This window comes from Anolis carolinensis, chromosome 2 (assembly GCF_035594765.1).
Source record: "Anolis carolinensis isolate JA03-04 chromosome 2, rAnoCar3.1.pri, whole genome shotgun sequence".
NCBI lineage: Eukaryota > Metazoa > Chordata > Lepidosauria > Squamata > Dactyloidae > Anolis > Anolis carolinensis.
In genome coordinates, this window is record NC_085842.1 from 266,214,304 (window position 1) to 266,236,305 (window position 22,002).

Here is a 22,002-nt window from a genome sequence, read left to right on the forward strand (position 1 = left end):
GCTAAGGAGAGAGGATGGGCAGATGGATTGAGAGGAGAAATGAAGTGTAATTCCATCTGCAGAAGTTTTATACATCACTCTTTAATACAGAATCTTAGCTTACGTATTGACACATTAATATTGCCACTTTGAATGCAAACAGTTCTAGAATAATCTCTGCATCTCTTTTCTATTAAGGGCCTGCATAGCTTCCAGGGATCCATATTGTGGATGGATAAAAGAAAGTGGGGCATGCATGCAGCTATTACCTGGAACAAAGTAAGTCCTAATTACATCTGACTATACATTTTAATATCAGTATTGTCAAATATGCTTTGGGGCTATTCTGCCCCGACTAGCTATCTTTGGAAAGTGCCCCAATCTCACCAGGAACAGAGTTGATTTACACAGAAGAACAGTTAATAAGGAATTTAATAAAATAATAAAAGGACCAAATTCTAGCTCCTCCTGGCACTAACATTCAGAAGTCTTTAGAAGGTATGTAGAAAAGATTGGAGATTTGATTATATCTTTGCTTAACTTGTCTTCTTTCTGCTTTTCTTCCTTGTTTTCTATGCACCTGTGGCAAGGTTCCTTTAGCTTGTGATACTAACTGTTCAATTGCTCAACTTCCAGATGTGCAATGTATTTTGCATCCTCAGTCCTTCATCGCCTTTTTGAAAATGGCTGGCTCTAAAGAAACTGCTTGAACTGGCCATGAGGCTCTGCCTCTGGGAGGGGGAGGTTCTTAAAGTGAAAGAGCTAACTATGTTACCCACTCGTAGTATAGTAAAAGACTGAGCTCTCTAACTAAGGGAAGCCCAACTCAGTGAAAATAACTCTGTAGGGGCATGACAGAGACACTGTTCAGCACTTTAGTGAAAAGTAACAGACAATTATGATTTTTATATGCAGAAAAGTAATAAAGATTTGCTTTCTTTCTATTCTCTCTGCTTCCTCTACATCTATTTATTGTTTAGTATATCTTGCCCGATGTTGTAATGTTGTCATTTTGTGCTTTTTACAATTTGTCCACATCATTGACAGTTTCAGATTTGTGTGTTTCTGTGGCTTCAAGCTGCCTTGACCCCATGAATTTGATAAGGTTTCCTGTATTCAAAACCTGGAGAAATTAGTTGACACCTGCCTCCATGCGATTGATACTTTTGCCAATTTGCTTGCAAAGTTTTGTTCTGAAAGTTGTATTCCAATTAATCTGTATTTTCCACACTGGTTTCAATTAACCTTGTGTTTTATCAGAAAAAGCACAGTATTGTGACTGATGAATTCAAGCAGTCTAGAAGCTCCTTTCATAGTTAAATAGAAGCTTAACACCCTATTGGACATTCCGCTCTAATTTTGACTTGTTTGGTTTCATGCACCATGAGATGAAACCCAGACACCTTCCAGTTTTAGAAGCTGAAGGACTGCACTTTAATGACAAGGAACATATGCATTTTTATTTCAAATAATAATAACAACAACAACAACAACTTTATTTTTGTAGCCTGCCTCCATCTCCCTGCAGGGACTCGGGGTGGCTTACATGGGCCAACAGACAGAATAAAACACATCAAAGTAGAAATACAAATGCAAATATAAAATTATACAAATACAAATGCACATTGACATAGTAAAATTAAAATGGTGGCCATAGTAAAATGTAATTTAGACACCAGAGTAATTGTGAAATACACAAAATGGAAGTCAAGGTGCACAAACCCACTGTCTTGCCATGCCTTTTGTGACATGTTTTTGTTTTCTGAATATGTACACAGGCCCTAAGTCAGTGGTTCTCAACCTGGGTCCCCAGATATTTTTGACCTACAGCTCCCAAAAATCACTTTACCGGCTGTTATGATTTCTGGGAATCCAGAGAAGAAGAGTCTATCACATTCTGAGGAATTATATTCCACTGTGAAGTGACTCTTACTATCAGGAAGTTCATCCTAATATTTAGGTGGAATCTCTTTCCCTGTTATTTGAATCCCTTGCTCTATATCCTATTCTTCAGAGCAGCAGAAAACCAGCTTGCCCCTTCCACAACATGACATTTAAACATGACTATCATTTCCCCTCTTAACCTTCTCTTCTCAAAGCTGAACATACCCAGCTCCCTAAGGCATTCCTCATAGAACATGCTTTCCAGAACCTTTACTATTTTGTTCGCCTCTTCTCAATATATTCTACCTTGTTAATACCCTTCTTGAATTATGCCACCCAGCATTCAATTTGAGGTCTGACCAACACAGAATAAAGTGTTACTATTACTTGTTGGTTCTCGCAGAAGCAGAGGAAGCAGGAGGACATTTTTGCTCCCTGGCTTCAGGTAGGATTTGGCTAAGATTTGGCTAAGATTTTAAACTGAGTTTGGGCTTGGCTCCTGTGGTCAAAGTCTAACTGTTGTGTGACTGTTGTGTTGAAAGAGAGCCAGGTACTTAAGTTGATTGACAGCAGGCATTGTCCCCTGTTAATTGAGTTTCTGGGAAAGCTTTATTTGCCAGTGTGAGTTTCTGCCAGAGCCTGATCCCAGAAGGGCAGTTGGTTCTCGCAGAAGCAGAGGAAGCAGGAGGACATTTTTGCTCCCTGGCTTCAGGTAGGATTTGGCTAAGATTTGGCTAAGATTTTAAACTGAGTTTGGGCTTGGCTCCTGTGGTCAAAGTCTAACTGTTGTGTGACTGTTGTGTTGAAAGAGAGCCAGGTACTTAAGTTGATTGACAGCAGGCATTGTCCCCTGTTAATTGAGTTTCTGGGAAAGCTTTATTTGCCAGTGTGAGTTTCTGCCAGAGCCTGATCCCAGAAGGGCAGTTGGTTCTCGCAGAAGCAGAGGAAGCAGGAGGACATTTTTGCTCCCTGGCTTCAGGTAGGATTTGGCTAAGATTTGGCTAAGATTTTAAACTGAGTTTGGGCTTGGCTCCTGTGGTCAAAGTCTAACTGTTGTGTGACTGTTGTGTTGAAAGAGAGCCAGGTACTTAAGTTGATTGACAGCAGGCATTGTCCCCTGTTAATTGAGTTTCTGGGAAAGCTTTATTTGCCAGTGTGAGTTTCTGCCAGAGCCTGATCCCAGAAGGGCAGTTGGTTCTCGCAGAAGCAGAGGAAGCAGGAGGACATTTTTGCTCCCTGGCTTCAGGTAGGATTTGGCTAAGATTTGGCTAAGATTTTAAACTGAGTTTGGGCTTGGCTCCTGTGGTCAAAGTCTAACTGTTGTGTGACTGTTGTGTTGAAAGAGAGCCAGGTACTTAAGTTGATTGACAGCAGGCATTGTCCCCTGTTAATTGAGTTTCTGGGAAAGCTTTATTTGCCAGTGTGAGTTTCTGCCAGAGCCTGATCCCAGAAGGGCAGTTGGTTCTCGCAGAAGCAGAGGAAGCAGGAGGACATTTTTGCTCCCTGGCTTCAGGTAGGATTTGGCTAAGATTTGGCTAAGATTTTAAACTGAGTTTGGGCTTGGCTCCTGTGGTCAAAGTCTAACTGTTGTGTGACTGTTGTGTTGAAAGAGAGCCAGGTACTTAAGTTGATTGACAGCAGGCATTGTCCCCTGTTAATTGAGTTTCTGGGAAAGCTTTATTTGCCAGTGTGAGTTTCTGCCAGAGCCTGATCCCAGAAGGGCAGTTGGTTCTCGCAGAAGCAGAGGAAGCAGGAAGACATTTTTGCTCCCTGGCTTCAGGTAGGATTTGGCTAAGATTTGGCTAAGATTTTAAACTGAGTTTGGGCTTGGCTCCTGTGGTCAAAGTCTAACTGTTGTGTGACTGTTGTGTTGAAAGAGAGCCAGGTACTTAAGTTGATTGACAGCAGGCATTGTCCCCTGTTAATTGAGTTTCTGGGAAAGCTTTATTTGCCAGTGTGAGTTTCTGCCAGAGCCTGATCCCAGAAGGGCAGTTGGTTCTCGCAGAAGCAGAGGAAGCAGGAGGACATTTTTGCTCCCTGGCTTCAGGTAGGATTTGGCTAAGATTTGGCTAAGATTTTAAACTGAGTTTGGGCTTGGCTCCTGTGGTCAAAATCTAACTGTTGTGTGACTGTTGTGTTGAAAGAGAGCCAGGTACTTAAGTTGATTGACAGCAGGCATTGTCCCCTGTTAATTGAGTTTCTGGGAAAGCTTTATTTGCCAGTGTGAGTTTCTGCCAGAGCCTGATCCCAGAAGGGCAGTTGGTTCTCGCAGAAGCAGAGGAAGCAGGAGGACATTTTTGCTCCCTGGCTTCAGGTAGGATTTGGCTAAGATTTGGCTAAGATTTTAAACTGAGTTTGGGCTTGGCTCCTGTGGTCAAAGTCTAACTGTTGTGTGACTGTTGTGTTGAAAGAGAGCCAGGTACTTAAGTTGATTGACAGCAGGCATTGTCCCCTGTTAATTGAGTTTCTGGGAAAGCTTTATTTGCCAGTGTGAGTTTCTGCCAGAGCCTGATCCCAGAAGGGCAGTTGGTTCTCGCAGAAGCAGAGGAAGCAGGAGGACATTTTTGCTCCCTGGCTTCAGGTAGGATTTGGCTAAGATTTGGCTAAGATTTTAAACTGAGTTTGGGCTTGGCTCCTGTGGTCAAAGTCTAACTGTTGTGTGACTGTTGTGTTGAAAGAGAGCCAGGTACTTAAGTTGATTGACAGCAGGCATTGTCCCCTGTTAATTGAGTTTCTGGGAAAGCTTTATTTGCCAGTGTGAGTTTCTGCCAGAGCCTGATCCCAGAAGGGCAGTTGGAAAAGGCACCTTTACTAACTATCCTTTGCAGTACATACAGGAAACAAAGCAACATAAACAAATACACAAAGACGTGGTTTGTTGCAGTCTGCACATAAAGTGCGTGCATATTACTTAACTGTACAAAGATCCCACTTGGCCACCACGCTCACCAAGAGATGCAACAAAAGCAAAACATTCCCATCACATGCACCAGCTGTGGCATGTTCCGCTTTTTCACACAAAAACTAGACAACTACATCTGCTCCAAATGCAAACAGATGACTCTGATGGAGCAGAGGATCCAACAGCTCGAGCACCATATTAAGACCCTTAAGGACATTCAGGCACTCGAGCTCCTCTTGGACACTGCACAACACGCTGCTGTAGATCAGCAGCCTGCATCACACCAACACCACCAAGACCATGATCAGGAACCTTATGGGGAGATCAACTCAAAGGTAGACAACCCTCAGGCTTGGAAGGAGGTCACCCATAGAAGGAGACGCAGGACCAGGCAGCCTCCACAGAACTCCTCTGCTCAGCTGCATTTACACAACAGATTTGAAATTCTTACATCATTAACATACAATCAGGAAACACATCTTGTGGAGGACCACAGTTTCTTAGATACCACTCAGTGGACCATCCTGGATCAATGCGCAGGGGATAGCCCTGACAGGGACAGTGCATCACCACAGTCACACTTATGTAATCATGCAAATGCTCCATCCCCAATCATAGACCAGGAGCAACAGGAACATCCTTGGGAGAGTAATGGGCTCTCGGATGTATCTCAATGGATTGTCATTGATGAATGCACTGGGGATGTTGAGGAGGAGGACAACACTTTACACCTACATGATTCACTTCAACAGGAACACTCTTCAGGGGACATACACACTGTCTTGCACAAAAGGGACCCTGTCAATCCTCAAAGGAAACAGGTCTTGGTAGTAGGTGACTCCCTCCTTAGAGGAACGGAAGCCATCATTTCCAGACCGGATGGGATGGCTCGAGAAACATGCTGCCTCCCGGGGGCAAAAATACACCATATCACTCAGAGGCTCAGCAGGCTCCTAAAGCCCCATCACCCTCCCCACCTTATGTTGATTCATGTAGGTACCAATGACACCGCTAGGCATACTTTTCAAAAGATCACAAATGATTTTCGAGCTCTGGGAACAAAGCTAAAACTGTATAATGTACATGTGATCTTTTCATCCCTCCTCCCCGTTGTAGGACATGGCTCTACAAGGGCCGGAAAAATAGTACAGGTCAATAACTGGCTCAGAAAATGGTGTCAAGAGGAGCATTTTGGCTTCCTTGACCATGGTCTACTCTTCCAAGAGGATGGACTACTGGCAAGCGATGGGGTGCATCTCACACAAGTAGGAAAACATCTTTTTGCACACAGACTCACAAACCTCATCAGGCGCACTTTAAACTAAATCCACTGGGGGAGGGGAACAACAGCCTGGCGAACACTATATTACCCACGACCACAGGGAACCGCCGTAAGGCTAAACGGAGGGCTGCACAAACACAGCAAGGACCAAGTACAGAGAGCACAATAATCCCAAATAAACAGTTCGAGGGGAGGTCACAGGGGCTTACATGTCTTTACACTAATGCTCAGAGCATGGGAAATAAGCAAGACGAACTCCAACTCCTAGCACAGCACCACACATACGATGTCATAGGCATCACTGAAACCTGGTGGGATGACTCCCATCACTGGAATTTAACCATTGAGGGCTATAACCTCTTTCACATAAATAGAACAAAGGGGAGAGGAGGGGGAGTAGCCTTATATGTCAAAAACAGTTACGTTGCAGAAGAAATGCAAGACTGTAATCCGGGAAACCAGCTTGAAAGCATCTGGATAAGAATCAAGGGAACCGGGACTCAAAAAGATCTTGTCGTGGGTGTCTACTACAGACCTCCGAGTCAGGATGAAGGACTTGATGAAGCCTTCTGTCAACAGCTGACCAAACAGGCACAAAGAAGAGATATAGTAGTCATGGGCGATTTCAATTATCCCGATATCTGCTGGAAAACAAACTCAGCCAAGAGTACAAAGTCCAACAAATTCCTCACTTGCCTTGCAGATAATTTTATGGTCCAGAAGGTAGAAGAGGCAACAAGGGGATCAGCAACTCTTGATCTAATCTTAACAAATGTGGAAGACCTGATCAATACAGTTGAAGTGGTTGGATCCTTAGGGGCAAGTGACCATGTGCTCCTGCAGTTTGCAATACAAAGGAATGCTGAAACTAAGACAAGTCAAACACGCATTCTGGACTTTAAGAGAGCTGACTTCCAAAAAATGAAGGAATTACTGAGCGGCATTCCATGGACGCCGATATTAAAAAACAAGGGAGTTAAGGATGGATGGGAGTTTTTCAAAAGTGAAATACTCAAGGCGCAAATGCAAACAGTGCCAACAAAGAAGAAAAATAAGACAAGTGCAAAGAAGCCAGAATGGATGTCCAAAGAACTTCTAACTGAGCTAAAGCTCAAAAGTGACATGCACAAGAAGTGGAAAAGGGGAGAAATCACCAAAGAAGAATTCAAACGTATAGCCAACTCCTGTAGGGAAAAGGTTCGCAAGGCTAAAGCGCAAAATGAGCTCAGGCTTGCCAGGGACATAAAAAACAACAAAAAAGGTTTTTTTGCTTATGTTGGTAGAAAAAGGAAGAAAAAGGAGGCGATAGGGCCACTGCAAGGAGTAGATGGGGTGATGGTGACAGGGGATAGGGAAAAGGCAGAACTGCTTAATGCCTTCTTTGCCTCGGTCTTCTCACAAAAAGAAAGCCATCTTCAACCTCAGCAACATGGAATGGACGAAGGATTGGGGGAAATCCAACCCCAAATAGGGAAACAAGTTGTCCAGGAACACCTGGCCACTCTAAACGAATTCAAGTCCCCAGGGCCAGATCAGCTACATCCAAGAGTATTGAAGGAACTAGCGGAAGTTATTTCAGAACCACTGGCAATCATCTTCGAGAGTTCTTGGAGAACAGGAGAAGTCCCAGCAGATTGGAGGAGGGCGAATGTGGTCCCTATCTTCAAGAAGGGAAAAAAGAACGACCCAAACAATTACCGTCCGGTCAGCCTCACATCAATACCAGGCAAGATTCTGGAAAAGATCATTAAGGAAGTGGTCTGCAAACACTTAGAAACAAATGCGGTCATTGCTAATAGTCAACACGGATTTACCAAAAACAAGTCATGCCAGACTAATCTGATCTCTTTTTTCGATAGAGTTATGAGTTGGGTCGATACAGGGAATGCCGTGGATGTAGCATATCTAGATTTCAGTAAGGCCTTCGACAAAGTCCCCCACGACCTTCTGGCAAACAAACTAGTAAAATGTGGGCTAGACAAAACTACGGTTAGGTGGATCTGTAATTGGCTAAGCGAACGAACCCAAAGGGTGCTCACCAATGCGTCGTCTTCATCATGGAAAGAAGTGACAAGTGGAGTGCCGCAGGGCTCCGTCCTGGGCCCGGTTCTGTTCAACATCTTTATTAACGACTTAGACGAAGGGTTAGAAGGCACGATCATCAAGTTTGCAGATGACACCAAACTCGGAGGGATAGCTAACACTCCAGAAGACAGGAGCAGAATTCAAAACGATCTTGACAGACTAGAGAGATGGGCCGAAACTAACAAAATGAAGTTCAACAGGGACAAATGCAAGATACTTCACTTCGGCAGAAAAAATGGAAATCAAAGATACAGAATGGGGGACGCCTGGCTTGACAGCAGTGTGTGCGAAAAAGATCTTGGAGTCCTCGTGGACAACAAGTTAAACATGAGCCTACAATGTGACGCGGCAGCTAAAAAAGCCAATGGGATTTTGGCCTGCATCAATAGGGGAATAACGTCTAGATCCAGGGAAGTCATGCTCCCCCTCTATTCTGCCTTGGTCAGACCACACCTGGAATACTGTGTCCAGTTTTGGGCACCGCAGATGAAGGGAGATGCTGACAAGCTGGAAAGCGTCCAGAGGAGGGCAACTAAAATGATTAAGGGTCTGGAGAACAAGCCCTATGAGGAGAGGCTTAAAGAGCTGGGCATGTTTAGCCTGCAGAAGAGAAGGCTGAGAGGAGACATGATAGCCATGTACAAATATGTGAGGGGAAGTCATAGGGAGGAGGGAGCAAGCTTATTTTCTGCTGCCCTGCAGACTAGGACACGGAACAATGGCTTCAAACTACAGGAAAGGAGATTCCACCTGAACATCAGGAAGAACTTCCTCACTGTGAGGGCTGTTCGGCAGTGGAACTCTCTCCCCCGGGCCGTGGTGGAGGCTCCTTCTTTGGAGGCTTTTAAGCAGAGGCTGGATGGCCATCTGTCGGGGGTGCTTTGAATGCGATTTCCTGCTTCTTAGCGGGGGGTTGGACTAGATGGCCCTTGAGGTCTCTTCCAACTCTACTATTCTATGATTCTATGATTCTATGATTCCCTTGATCTAGATGCTATACCTCTATTAAGGGAACCTAAAATAGCATTCATTTTTTAACATGCCACATCATATTGTTTTCTCGTATTCGGCTTGATGTCTACTGAAATGTCTAGATCCCTTTCACATATAAGCCTCTGGCAGATGGAAAGCCTCCTCACACAGACGTTTCTGCTGGCTGCGTAATGGACAGCAGGTGACATTTTGCAGCTCCCTGAAGTTACACTATATCCCATGGATACACTCTGGGACACTGTGAGAAAGGAAGCTACTGCAGAGGAAATCTGTAAAAAGTATCCCCAACTTTTTTCCCAGTATAAAAGTTCCCAGGAGAACTACAGCAGAAGACACTTTGTGTGTAATACAAATTAGTAAATGTACACACACCCCTTCAATTTTTTTTCTCACTCACAAATAAGCAACAGGAAAGATATAGTAAGAAAGACTTGAAATGTGCAAATATTAAACTAACTGGTTTTGCCTATTTCTTTCTATCCCTTCTAGCTACTATGACCTGTATGTGAAGGGGCTTGTAAATGCATTAATTCACATCGCACCGTTTCTTTCTGTTGTTTAGACTAGCATTTGAGCAAGACGTAGAGCATGGCAATACCGAAGGGCTGGGCGACTGCCAAAGTAAGTGAAATTATTTTACTGCTTTGTTTTACCTTACATTAGAGAATCTCCGTATGTGCTTGAATGCTGCCAGCTCAAAATCAGCAAATATGGAGGTATAAGATCAGAGCTATAGTGGAAACATCCATAAAATGAAAGGAGTGCTAAAAAAAGGGGGAAAGGAAACATAAGATCAGCATTCAAAGAAGTGTGTGATTGTTTCGATGGCATTCATGTTGGAAATAAAATCCAATTCTGAAAGAAATTTAATTATAGATTTCATCTGGGTAGTGTGTCAAAACTGTGTTGATAGAGGTGAATCGTTCTGAATTGGGAATTAGGGCTGTGTTGAAATGAGGTGAGTAGGAGACACATTTCACAAACATTTTACATGAAATACTTGTGCCTCTTTCAATGATTTTTTCCTCTAGGGATTTACAACGTTTTCTTAAAGAAGCCATCAATCACTGTCACGCAGGTGACGATATACAAAAAAATGAGCTCTTTAAACCCCTTATCTTTTGGTCCTTCAACATGTTTGAAAATTACATTTTTTCCTTATAGCAACAGTAAATTAATCAGTAAACCATTCAGATTGGCTACAATCCCATGCCATCATGAGGCACACTCAGACAGCCAACATGGCCTAAGAAGCCAAGACACCTGGGTCCTGTATTCAGAGTTGGAGCAGGAATGCTCTGGCACCAGTTCACTATTATCATAGATTACTTCCAAATGTCCTTGAAGTAAAATTGTTCTGGAACATTAGGGAAAGATGTTTTTTTCTGAAGGCAAATGATGCCCACCACAAATAAAATATGGCTGCCCCTGTGGTTTTTTAACACTGCCATTCTCGCCACTTAATTCGAGAGAATCTAGGTAATTAGGGGGCATGTACAGGATGACATTTAGAAACTGAAGCAACTCAGCAGCACAGAAATGCCAAAATGAACAAGATTTCAATGTTTTTCGATGCTAAAGCAATTTTAAAACAAAAGTGGTTAGAGTGCTGAGAGGGAGGTCCACTAATGATATCTTACAACTTGCCATTTATAAAATGAAAAAAGGTTGCTGAAATTGTGGTGCATTGGAGTGTCAAAACTGGCACAAAAACTATACATTAGAAGGATATTTTGGGAGACATTTTGACACCTCCTAAACACTATTTTGAGGAATCAAGCAATGTGTACTAGAAGTTAGATTGCAGCAACAAAGTTTTAATGATAATGTACATTTGATTAATATTGTGTTAAATAAAGAAATTATTTCTTCAGAAAAATAGATTTTAAATTTTGGTCTATATACTTTTTCAGCGGAATGCACACGTTGTAATGTAGGCAAGCCAATATAAGTATCTTCAGCACACTACGTGAGAAGAAAATCTAATAGGGACAACAAGGAGCATTTTAAACTTTTATATATTGGCTAAAACATTGCGTAAGTGGTGGAATTGTGGTCTTTTCATCCATGAGAAACAATCCAGATGTCAAGAGTTGGGAAAGTGTTTGTGGGATGTCATAATGTATATGAGTTGCCTGAGTTAACTTCCTCATCCCTGTGTCTGAGAACATCTTAAAATTTAATATAACGTTTATATGCTTGTATTTAAAATATCAAAAGAGGTTGAGACATATATCTTGGTTATTTTTCACTATGTATGCCACAAGTCAAATGTTCTTGAGAAGACTGAAAAAGACCTTTTAAAATATAAAATTAACAAATCCTTTGTTATTAAACAGAAAGAATCAGCATCTTTCAGATGTGTAAATTAATCATGTAAATACTACCAGATTAACCATGTTTATAGATTAAAAGAAAAATTAAGGGAGGTTACTTAATTCTTTCACTACTTTTTTCCTGCTTCAGATCTCCCTTTTGCAGGGGGCAAAACCTTTGCTTTCTCCTTATTCTAATATATCTGTAGCCTTCAGAGTCTCTGGCCCCTCAAGAAACCATGAAAAGATCAGCAGCATTCTCATTGAGAAAGAAGCAAATCAAGATAATGTAAAGCTATCAGAATAGAATCTACCCCTAGAGATGAAAAACACACACATGGCCAATTATTTAATGTTCAGAACTCATGAGCTACATTGAAGAAGTAACCTTCTCTAACTCTTAAAACCAGCTTCTATGTGCTAATCTCAGGAGAAACATTTAGAAGCTCATATGCCAGAAGTCTTTTAAATTACTGCCTCTGTGCCATGGCTTTACTCAAAGCGGCCATATCTTAATTCCTTTAGCAGCAGTTAAGGATAATTCAAGGTGCATCTTCTGCTCACCTTAAATATCCTTAGCCTCATAACTTTAATTGCCTTTAATTGGTTAGAGGAGAAGAAGAAAGAAATGGAGAAGAAGATGTGATTTAACAGAGAAGGAAACGGGAAAATGGTGATACATTTTAAACACATCCAACTCAACCCTGGAAACCGTAATGTAAATTCCATAGAATTTGAGAGAACTCACTTAGAGGTTTATATCTTTGTCTTGACTGCTGAACATATTAATCTATAAATCAATTTCAATGATAACAATGAGTTCAAAGGTTCTAACTTGTCACAATAAAATAGATAAGCCCCTTTACAAGTAGGTCTACTGAGTCTCGTGGAATTAATTTAGACGAGGTTTCAATTTCCAGCCTTTTATCTCACTGTCCACTTTTCCAGTATGAAAAAATCAATATACTTTGAGTATGCATAAAACATGCTTTCATTAACCTAATGAAGTCCAATCAAGAAGGTTTCACATGATAATGTGCACTGTATGGATTGTAGTACAGTCATCCCTCCATATTTGCTAGGGTTAGGGACCCAGGGCCCCTGTGAAAGTGGAAAACATGCAAAAAAAAAATTTAAAAAATTAACCTCTCATGGAATCTCAACTTCCATTGAAAGTAAGACCATAGAATCACGCTGGAGGACCTACAAATGCACATAGAAGTTTTCTCTTTAGGAATCTCAAGTTCTTCTGATGCAGCTCTATGGTTAGCCTAAAGAGCACCTAAAGATGCTTACTGAGAACATATTAATTACGTCTATGAATAATCAAATCCAAAGAATTGAAACCCTCAAATGTGGAAGTTCAACTGTACATACTGCATGGATTAAAACTCTGTTCACTAAACTGGCTACCAAATAGCAGTGCACAAACTTAAAGCTTACAAGCTAACATATACTGACATATAGCAAATACTGTTTTCAGTTACCCTGTAAGTAACACTAGCACTCATATTATACATGTTAATTCTTAACTCCTGAGGTTTGCTTTCCATGAGTGACTTTATCTCTCTTCTCCATCATCTTCAAATAAGAAGTAAACAAGAACCGATAAACCCTTTTGTGAATCTTTGTTGAAAGGTGTTTATTTCCACTAAAAAAGTTTCTGTGCATTGGTATGATTCTATCTTATAGCTGAATTTGTAATTGGGCCATCACTGTTTTAGGGTTTGAGGCAGGCCTGATAACTCCCTGACATGAACTGTTTTTCTCTTTGGAATTAGAAACCATAACATTTTTCATTACATTACTCACTCTCATTGGCACCTAAGCTTCACTGGAGCATACTGTTCTCCAGACTTATGTTTTGATATAAATTCCACCAAAACTGAATGAGAACATGTGCATAGGCATTAAAATGTAACAATTTAAATATATACAAAGTCTCATTAATCTTTCCCTGAAGCACTACAGGATACCATTTTGTTATGCTGAGTCAAAGGACTTAATTTATGGCAGCAGTTAACATTAGTACACAATATATAGCAACATTTTTCAGGTACAAATGAAGTTAGAAAAATTCCACTGCCCAGTCAGAGGACTGGTGTTACAGGATTAGATGGTTTTTAAATCTTTTGTGTCCAAAGTCTCACCAAATATGGCTTTATACACCTGCTTTTTGCCTCTTATCACCACCAGAAATCCAGCCTGCTTTGCCTTGCACCTACACCAACCAAGGGTATAGCTACAGGAAATCAAAATGAAGACACTGCTCGCTTAATAAGAATTCTGCCCACCCATATGAATTTTTTTTCCATTCCTCAAATATCTAGCATTGTAGTAGCGTAAAACTTCAGTTGGGCACTTAGAAATAGAAAGAAAGTGGCCAGGCAAACCTACCAAGGAAACACACTTCGCAAGTAGAAGAGTTCAAGGTGGCAACCATTTTCAGTGTCTTACTCTCTGCAATGCTAGAAATTTGGAGGAGCGGGGGGAGGGGGAGGAGAAAGACCTCATTTGCTTTTCCCCATAATACCAAAGTAGTGCAACATGTGTGGAGTGATGGTCATGCACAATGCTCATTTGCTGTCTTTTTCAACTTTAATGCGCTGCCAAATGCACAATAGTTCCATGTGTGCAATCCCACTCACGCAAATGTCAGCTGGATATCATGATTGCATGCTGTTCAGAAATTTCACTTCACATGTATTGCACAACTTATGTCAGTATTATGCCACTAGCAGGATGTCAGCTTTGAGGTTGATGAGGAAGGTGATATAGATTAGATTCTTTTCTTTCTATAAGGGCAGGAAACTGGCATCCAAAATCAGTTCTTTCACTCTGTTGTAACCACTCTCATGGAACATAACACTGCAGGCTTACAATCTAAAGGAAATGTTAAAATATCAGTTTTGCATATTGAGATTCACTCCTATGTGTAGAGTTTGTTATGAATCTTACATATAAGAAGCAACCTATTTGTATAAAGAGCCATGCTACAAGAGACCAATTTGTACCTTATACAGACCTGACTTTACTGTTGACCATTCCCTTTAATTTTTTTTTTCTTGATTGGGTTATTCATATGTTTTGTGTATTGCTTGTTGCATTTTCTCTAAAGCTAAGTTTGATTATGCAAAGAGAAAAGTCTTGTGGTTGTAAGCCATTGTTAATTACTAAAACCAGCAATTATAAATAGGCTCAGTTCAAATGCCTATTTCAAGTGATTGGCCCCTCTAGACAATTGGAGAACTATCTAGAGTGGCATGAAGTATAGCATGGGAAGGGAGAATAACCAGGTTGCATGCATCAAGTCCTTTAGAATCAAGACTAGTACACTTCTCTTTGCAAAAAAAAAAAAAAACCCAAGCTTTAATTTACGGTAAAATGCAACAATAAATGTAAAACTATATGAGATAATCAGCACAAATAGGTTTATCTTTAGCTAGATGCTGCCACAATACAAAAGGACAGTGCAAACAATGTATATCAGATTTTGTGGTTAGAGAAATTTAGAATATTAGAAATAATTCTTTCCCCTCCCCCTTCCTCCCCTTTCTCTTTTTTCAGATTCGTTCGTAGCACTGAATGGTAAGGAACTTCCTTAGTTATGCTGTTTTAATACCTGTCTGTGCTGATCAGTTTTGGAAGAATCATTTGTTTTACAATCTTAACAAATATTTTCTTTTTTATTGCTTTAATATTGTGCCCTGATTTATTTTTTCATAGACATTTCAACTACTTCATCAGATCATGAAATGTCTTATACAACAGTGTATGGTCAGTTTGGTTGTTGTTTTTTTTTTAACTTACTCAGATATCATTGTTAGCTGGTAGTTTCAAACCTAAAGTAGATAGTTCCATTGTCGTTTTGGGACCTAGTTCACTAAACTGATACAAGATTTCATCCTCTTCTTTGTAGCACCAATATTTCAGTCTTTTCCCTTCCAAGGTTATTTGTTCATTCATCTTAATGCAGCATTAAATCAACTATTTGGTCTGGACTACATATCTCTAGAAAGAAGAACTCTTAGGAGACTTATTCCCTGGACAAAATTCTAGTATCTCGAAGCATATGTTGTGGTAAGAAGAACCATGCTGGATTAGACTAAATGTGCATGTAATCTAGAATTTTGTTCACACATCAGCCAACAAATCATCCAGCAGAATACTGGATGCATTTGCATTCTCCAACTCATTCCCTTCAGAGACAGATATCTAAAGAGATCCTGCCTCTGGTCTTGGAGGCATTTAAAACATTATTTGTTTTCCAGATAAAATTAAAGACCAGCCTTTAAAATACTCCGGAACTCAATGTTGCACTGGTAGATGATTAATCCAAAATCCAGAGTACACATTGCTGTCTTTCGAATATGAGTGTTTTCTTTATAAGGCAAGCATGATAAAAAAACATTCAGTCTCAAGTGATTTTGTTAGAGTCCCAGGTTTTCATAGGCTTAAGCCGAGTCACCTAATAAGATAATATTAATAATAATAATAATAATAGTTAAATGTGGGCTAGACAAAACTACGGTTAGGTGGATCTGCAATTGGCTAAGCGAACGAACCCAAAGGGTGCTCACCAATGCGTCATCTTCATCATGGAAAGAAGTGACAAGTGGAGGGCTCCGTCCTGGGCCCGGTTCTGTTCAACATCTTTATTAACGACTTAGACAAAGGGTTAGAAGGCACGATCATCAAGTTTGCAGACGACACAAAACTGGGAGGGATAGCTAACACTCCAGAAGACAGGAGCAGAATTCAAAACGATCTTGACAGACTAGAGAGATGGGCCGAAACTAACAAAATGAAGTTCAACAGGGACAAATGCAAGATACTTCATTTCGGCAGAAAAAATGGAAATCAAAGATACAGAATGGGGGACGCCTGGCTTGAAAGCAGTGTGTGCAAAAAAGACCTTGGAGTCCTCATGGACAACAAGTTAAACATGAGCCAACAATGTGATGCAGCAGCTAAAAAAGCCAACGGGATTCTGGCCTGCATCAATAGGGGTCTAGCGTCTAGATCCAGGGAAGTCATGCTCTCCCTCTATTCTGCCTTGGTCAGACCACACCTGGAATACTGCGTCCAATTCTGGGCACCGCAGTTGAAGGGAGATGTTGACAAGCTGGAAAGCGTCCAGAGGAGGGCGACTAAAATGATTAAGGGTCTGGAGAACAAGCCCTATGAGGAGCGGCTTAAAGAGCTGGGCATGTTTAGCCTGCAGAAGAGAAGGCTGAGAGGAGACATGATAGCCATGTACAAATACGTGAAGGGAAGTCATAGGGAGGAGGGAGCAAGCTTGTTTTCTGCTGCCCTGCAGACTAGGGCACGGAACAATGGCTTCAAACTACAGGAAAGGAGATTTCACCTGAACATCAGGAAGAACTTCCCCACTGTGAGAGCTGTTCGACAGTGGAACTCTCTCCCCCGGGCTGTGGTGGAGGCTCCTTCCTTGGAGGCTTTTAAGCAGAGGCTGGGTGGCCATCTGTCGGGGGTGCTTTGAATGCGATTTCCTGCTTCTTGGCAGGGGGTTGGACTGGATGGCCCATGAGGTCTCTTCCAACTCTACTATTCTATGATTCTATGATTCTATGATTCTATGATTCTATGATTCTAATAATAATACTTTATTCTTATATCCCGCCCCATCACCCCAAGGGGATTTGGGGCGGCTTACAAAGGGACCATGCCCAAACAATATAAAAATACAGCAGTAAAAACAAATCCAAACACAGCAATAAATACATCAAAAAAAAGCATACAACAACAACAATTTAAAAACAATTAAAACATGTTAAATGCCCTGGAGTGGTATAGTTGATACTTCAATCTTCAGACTAAGGGCGAGGAATAAGGTTAACAAGCTGCAATGCATTACAACTTCTAGTGGAATGGTATAGCGGTAAGGTGCAAAGTGTTGGAATAAAAAGCGGTAGGAGCTTACTTTGATGGTTTGAAATGGTTTGAAAAAACCAGGTTTTCAGATCTCTCCTGAAGGAGGTCAATGTGGGCGCTAGTCTCTCTATAACGTCTTGAACACTCCCACCCCATCCCCTCTCAATGTTTTATCATTTTTGCCTAGTATCGCCAGTGGGTTTAAAAATCAAGCATAGCTTTTCAGCTGCCCATTTAACCTGATATCATTACAAGTGTATTTTGAATTTTTTTAGAGTCAGCATGGCTATCCCTGCCTTTTAGTGGTAATCTCAAGAGTAAAAGACTGAGTGAACACCAACCAGTAGGAGAAAGAAATGTGGCTAAGAACAGGAGTCTCTTTTCCTATTTGCTGCTTCATGCCAGTGAAATAGAACTGAACTTTCCAGATCCACAACACAACACTAAGATATTCAATGAACTTTTGCACATAAACAGTTGTGACATAGTCTCTATATTACCAAAACATTTTTCCTAAACTTGTTTTCATATGTGGTTATATATTTACAAGTGACATTTGTTTGCCAGTATAATAATGAAAACACAGGAAGACTGGTGAGGAAACGTCTGATCTTCACTTTGCATGAAGGACAGTGCCTCATTTTAATATAGAACCTCTGTGCTGTTAGAAAAAAATTAAAAACAACATTTATATTTAATACCTCTCAATATATTGTAGCAGTTAAAACATTTTCAGAGCTTTGACTTTGGAAAAGAAGAGGGCTCAGAGAATTGGCATCATTGCCCTCACACTCTGTAAGATCATTGGTTTTTTAAAAAATACTTCATCCTCAAAAAGAAATACCATCTTTTAGTCTAGCAAATATTTCTTTTAGCAAGTACAATTTGAACATTCCTTGCCCTGAATTCTGAAATTTGAAATGCACCAAAATTGTCCACATCAATGGCTGAGAAAGTGACACTATCTCAGCTATTCATGTGGACAATTTTCAATATATACAACTTTTGTTTCCTGCACAAAAATATTTAAAGGATTGTGTATAAAATTATGTTCAGGCTATGTGTGTGTGCGGTGTATATGAAACATACATGCATTTTGCATTTAGAGTTGGATACCATTGCCAAGATATAGTTACAGGTACTCCAGAATTTGAAGGGAAAAAAACCCTGAAATTCAAAATACTTCTAGTCCTAAGCATTTTGGATGAGTAATACTCAACCTGTACGTCGATCAAGTAGAATAGACATTGATCCGGGCTGCTTTAACTTAAATGAAGTTTTATTTAAAGATTTTGGATTCTTTGAGGAGTACATAACATGACCATTCAATGTGCACCATCTGCAAATTTCTCTCTCAAATGTGCTCTTCTCCTTCTGTAGATTCATATTATAGCACTCCAAAAGCTTATATTTTGTACCTTGTAGGATACAGGAGATCATCCTAGATCACATATTCACTACTATTGAGACTGCTGTGTGCACCGTGAAGGCCACAGTACCCAATGGATTACGGTTCACATTAACTTCATTGGGCAGCAGAATAGAGTTGTTCTCAGAACAACCATATCACCGGAAAGTGATGGGGAAGAGAAATGCTTTCCACCAATTCCTTCCCCTGCAGCCTCCAACTGCCTGTGGTCTTCCTAGAGAAGATTTTCAGGCATTGAAGACTGCAAGGAAAATTGACAAAAAATTACCTACTGAGAAGTCTGCCAATGAGGGGGGGGGGGAACCTTCCACGAGAGACAAAAGCTAGGTTTAAAAAGCATTTTGAGGTGAAGAAATCATTAACTCAGTGCAACAAAACTCCAGCACCTCCCCCTTTGTGCTTTCTCTTACTTTTTTGAAACCTTTTGAAACATTTTATGGACTAGTGTTTTTCTGCTATGAAGAATTTGTTGAAAGAAAATCCTAACAGCAGTCTTACAAACCGTTTTTTGATAAAAAAAAACCTTTCTTTAGCATTTATTTCTATATTTTATTTATTCATTTGTAAGCTGTGCACTTCTCACTAACCCTGAAGCAGATATATAGTCAACCCCCCCCCCCCCCCATTTATAGGCTCAATAGACAAGGATAGCTAGCTACTCTTCATAGCAGTACTATTTCACTTGGAATACCTGAATGGATGTGATATTAGCTCATAAATAGAAGTACCATAAAACAAAAACATTGGTGTAGCATGAAAGCCAAAAAAAGACCAAGTTTTCATATCACGGCAAGTCATACATTTCACCCCTTCATTGTATTTATCAAATGAACCTTCAGCAACTACAGGACAGGGTCATTTCACTCACTGCCTTGCCCATTAGAAAATCACAGAAAATATATCCCATTTCTTGCCTTTTACTTCACAGTCGTATTACTGGTAGGTCAAATCTTGATATAGTCAGTGTGTAATATCTTCTCCTATGTTGATAATCATATATAAGTCAAACATTTGAGACAAAAAATTGACAACCCCCAATTTATTCATGGGTCAGTGCAAGAGACAGTATTAACTGGGTGAAAAAAATGGCAGCAGTGGTTCTTTAGCACTTCCCTGCCATGGTGGAGAGAGTAAAGGGGACCAGTTTCTCTCTTTATTTGCTTTATTCAGAGAAGGGAATGGTTCCTTTTTAAAAAATAAGGTTAATACTGTACCTTAGCTCTTTATGAAAAAGGAACCATCCCCTTTTCTGAGCAGAGTTGTGAAAGACAGTTGCATCACTAAAGTCGGCGTCATCCCCATGGACTTCCTCCTGTACCACAATCCCTACATGATGCCTTCACTTTTGGGCTACTCAGAATGGGATGCTACTTATGAATGAGGAATTGAATTGTCATTCTTCTCCTTCCTCCTCTGCCCAGGCTACCTCCCACTGCTGCTAATGTGGCTTTTGTTTCTGCTTCCTGTTTTACTCCCTCTTACATTCCAACTCCATCTCTAGCTCTGGCAGCAGCAGCAGCACCCTTCTCCAATTCCTGGACTGCCAGTGACATTGTTGGGCTGCTGTGGAGCTGTTACCACTGCCACTGTAAATAGATTCCACCACTGCCACTTGTTGGACAAAGAGGAAACAGTGGCAGCAATCATAGCAGAAGCAGTGGATGAAATGGGAGGCAGTCTGGACAAATAGGGGGAAAGTGATCTTCCACTTGCATACTCTTAAGTAAAGACCTTTCGGAGTACCTGTTAGGGAAAATGATGGCAATGGTGACCGAAGCCAGCTGGTCTCCTGGACAGTACTGCTATTTTTCCCTCTCCATGGAATGAATTGCAAGTGGCACATGAGTCATATAAAAATCCTTACTTTTTGCCCCTGTACATGAGGTCAACTTATCACGTGTATAAACATTGTTTCCAACTAAAATGTAAATACTGTGAATTACTTAGGAAAACACTAAGTTCCCCAGTGCCAAGCCAATAAATACACCCCATTCCAGATTCCCCTTCACCCCCCCCTCCATTATAATCACTTTTTTATTATTGCTTGCTTTTCCCCTCTCGCTTCTTTCACCTCTTGATTTTTGGCATCTGCTTTGGCAGCTAAATCCCCTGTAATTATTTCTAAAACAAGTGACAAAAGTGAAAAGCTTGCATATTTGACCTTTTATACACAATGATTTCTCCTATCCAAAATCATCACGCCAGCCATGCAAAGCACAGCTGTTCTGTCAAAAAGTCAAATCTACATGCACAGAAATGAGAGCACAAAAGAGACTTTCCTCTATACAGTTTTACTCATATATGCATCAGTTTTACTGAACCAGGTCCCCATTTTGCCATGGCTGCCTCTTACTTTCCTATGTAGTGTTGATTTAATATTTTTCCTAATTAATTGTCTCACTAGGTTGCTCTAGTCATTTAACACAATAATTTATAGAGAACACTAATGTCTGCTTAACTCTCAGGAAAAAATGTAACTATGTATTGCTAACAAAATTTTCAAGGGCATCATCATATAGACCTCTAGTTCCTCTTTTGTACCTTGTTATTATAACTATGGAATATTATGAATCAGTTCGTCATAAATCAGACGTGTTTGTGTATTACCAAGCTTTCAATCAGTCTTGTTTTAAAAACATAAAATGTTGCATTATTCAATTGCACTTGAAACAAGCAATGCTTAAAAAATAAGTCTGTATTGATGCTACCTGAAATAGATGTCAGTAAGGATTCAAAATGCAGTAAATTTTAATTATTTGGGGAGAATTCAGTTTAATGTCTTCATAGGATTTAAACTGAAATCATTTTTCAAATCTCAGTTGTATTAATATAAATTGCATTATTATTATTAATGAAGATATTCAGTAAGTGCATAAAATAATACTTTGGACTCCTTACTATGATATCCATAATCTTGAACATCATATTTGCAACTTACTCTGTTTCTTTGGGTTATTCTGAAAAGGTATTGTTTTGCACTGTGCAATTTCCACAGATTTATCTGCATTGAAAAAATTATTTGGTGATGGCTCCGTGCCAGGTTGTGCCTTTGTATAATTCAAACCTTGAGATAGGGTCACTTTCGGTCGCCATGAGCCAGAAGGCACATAAAAACCATTAGTTTTGCATCCAGTTCATCAACCTATTAGAGTCAAAAACTTTTCCTATATATGAATGGATATAAACAATAAATAGAGCTCAGCTTTATGGTAACCTAGTGTTCCAAGGGTAAGTATGC

At 40.4% G+C, this 22,002-nt stretch overlaps 1 protein-coding gene across 5 annotated transcripts in view; it reads left to right on the forward strand.

The window, feature by feature from the left end:
• sema6a (semaphorin 6A) overlaps positions 1 to 22,002 on the forward strand; it is a 193,771-nt gene that overhangs the window by 141,995 nt on the left and 29,774 nt on the right. For 2 of the 5 annotated variants that reach the window (XM_008114038.3, XM_008114039.3), the window contains exons 15-18: positions 178 to 258; positions 9,688 to 9,746; positions 15,008 to 15,028; positions 15,167 to 15,217. In XM_008114038.3, coding sequence (XP_008112245.2) covers positions 178 to 258; positions 9,688 to 9,746; positions 15,008 to 15,028; positions 15,167 to 15,217 — 212 coding nt within the window. The remainder of the gene's footprint in view (positions 1 to 177; positions 259 to 9,687; positions 9,747 to 15,007; positions 15,029 to 15,166; positions 15,218 to 22,002) is intronic. The other 3 variants (XM_003223033.4, XM_008114040.3, XM_008114041.3) reach the window with 2 other exon arrangements.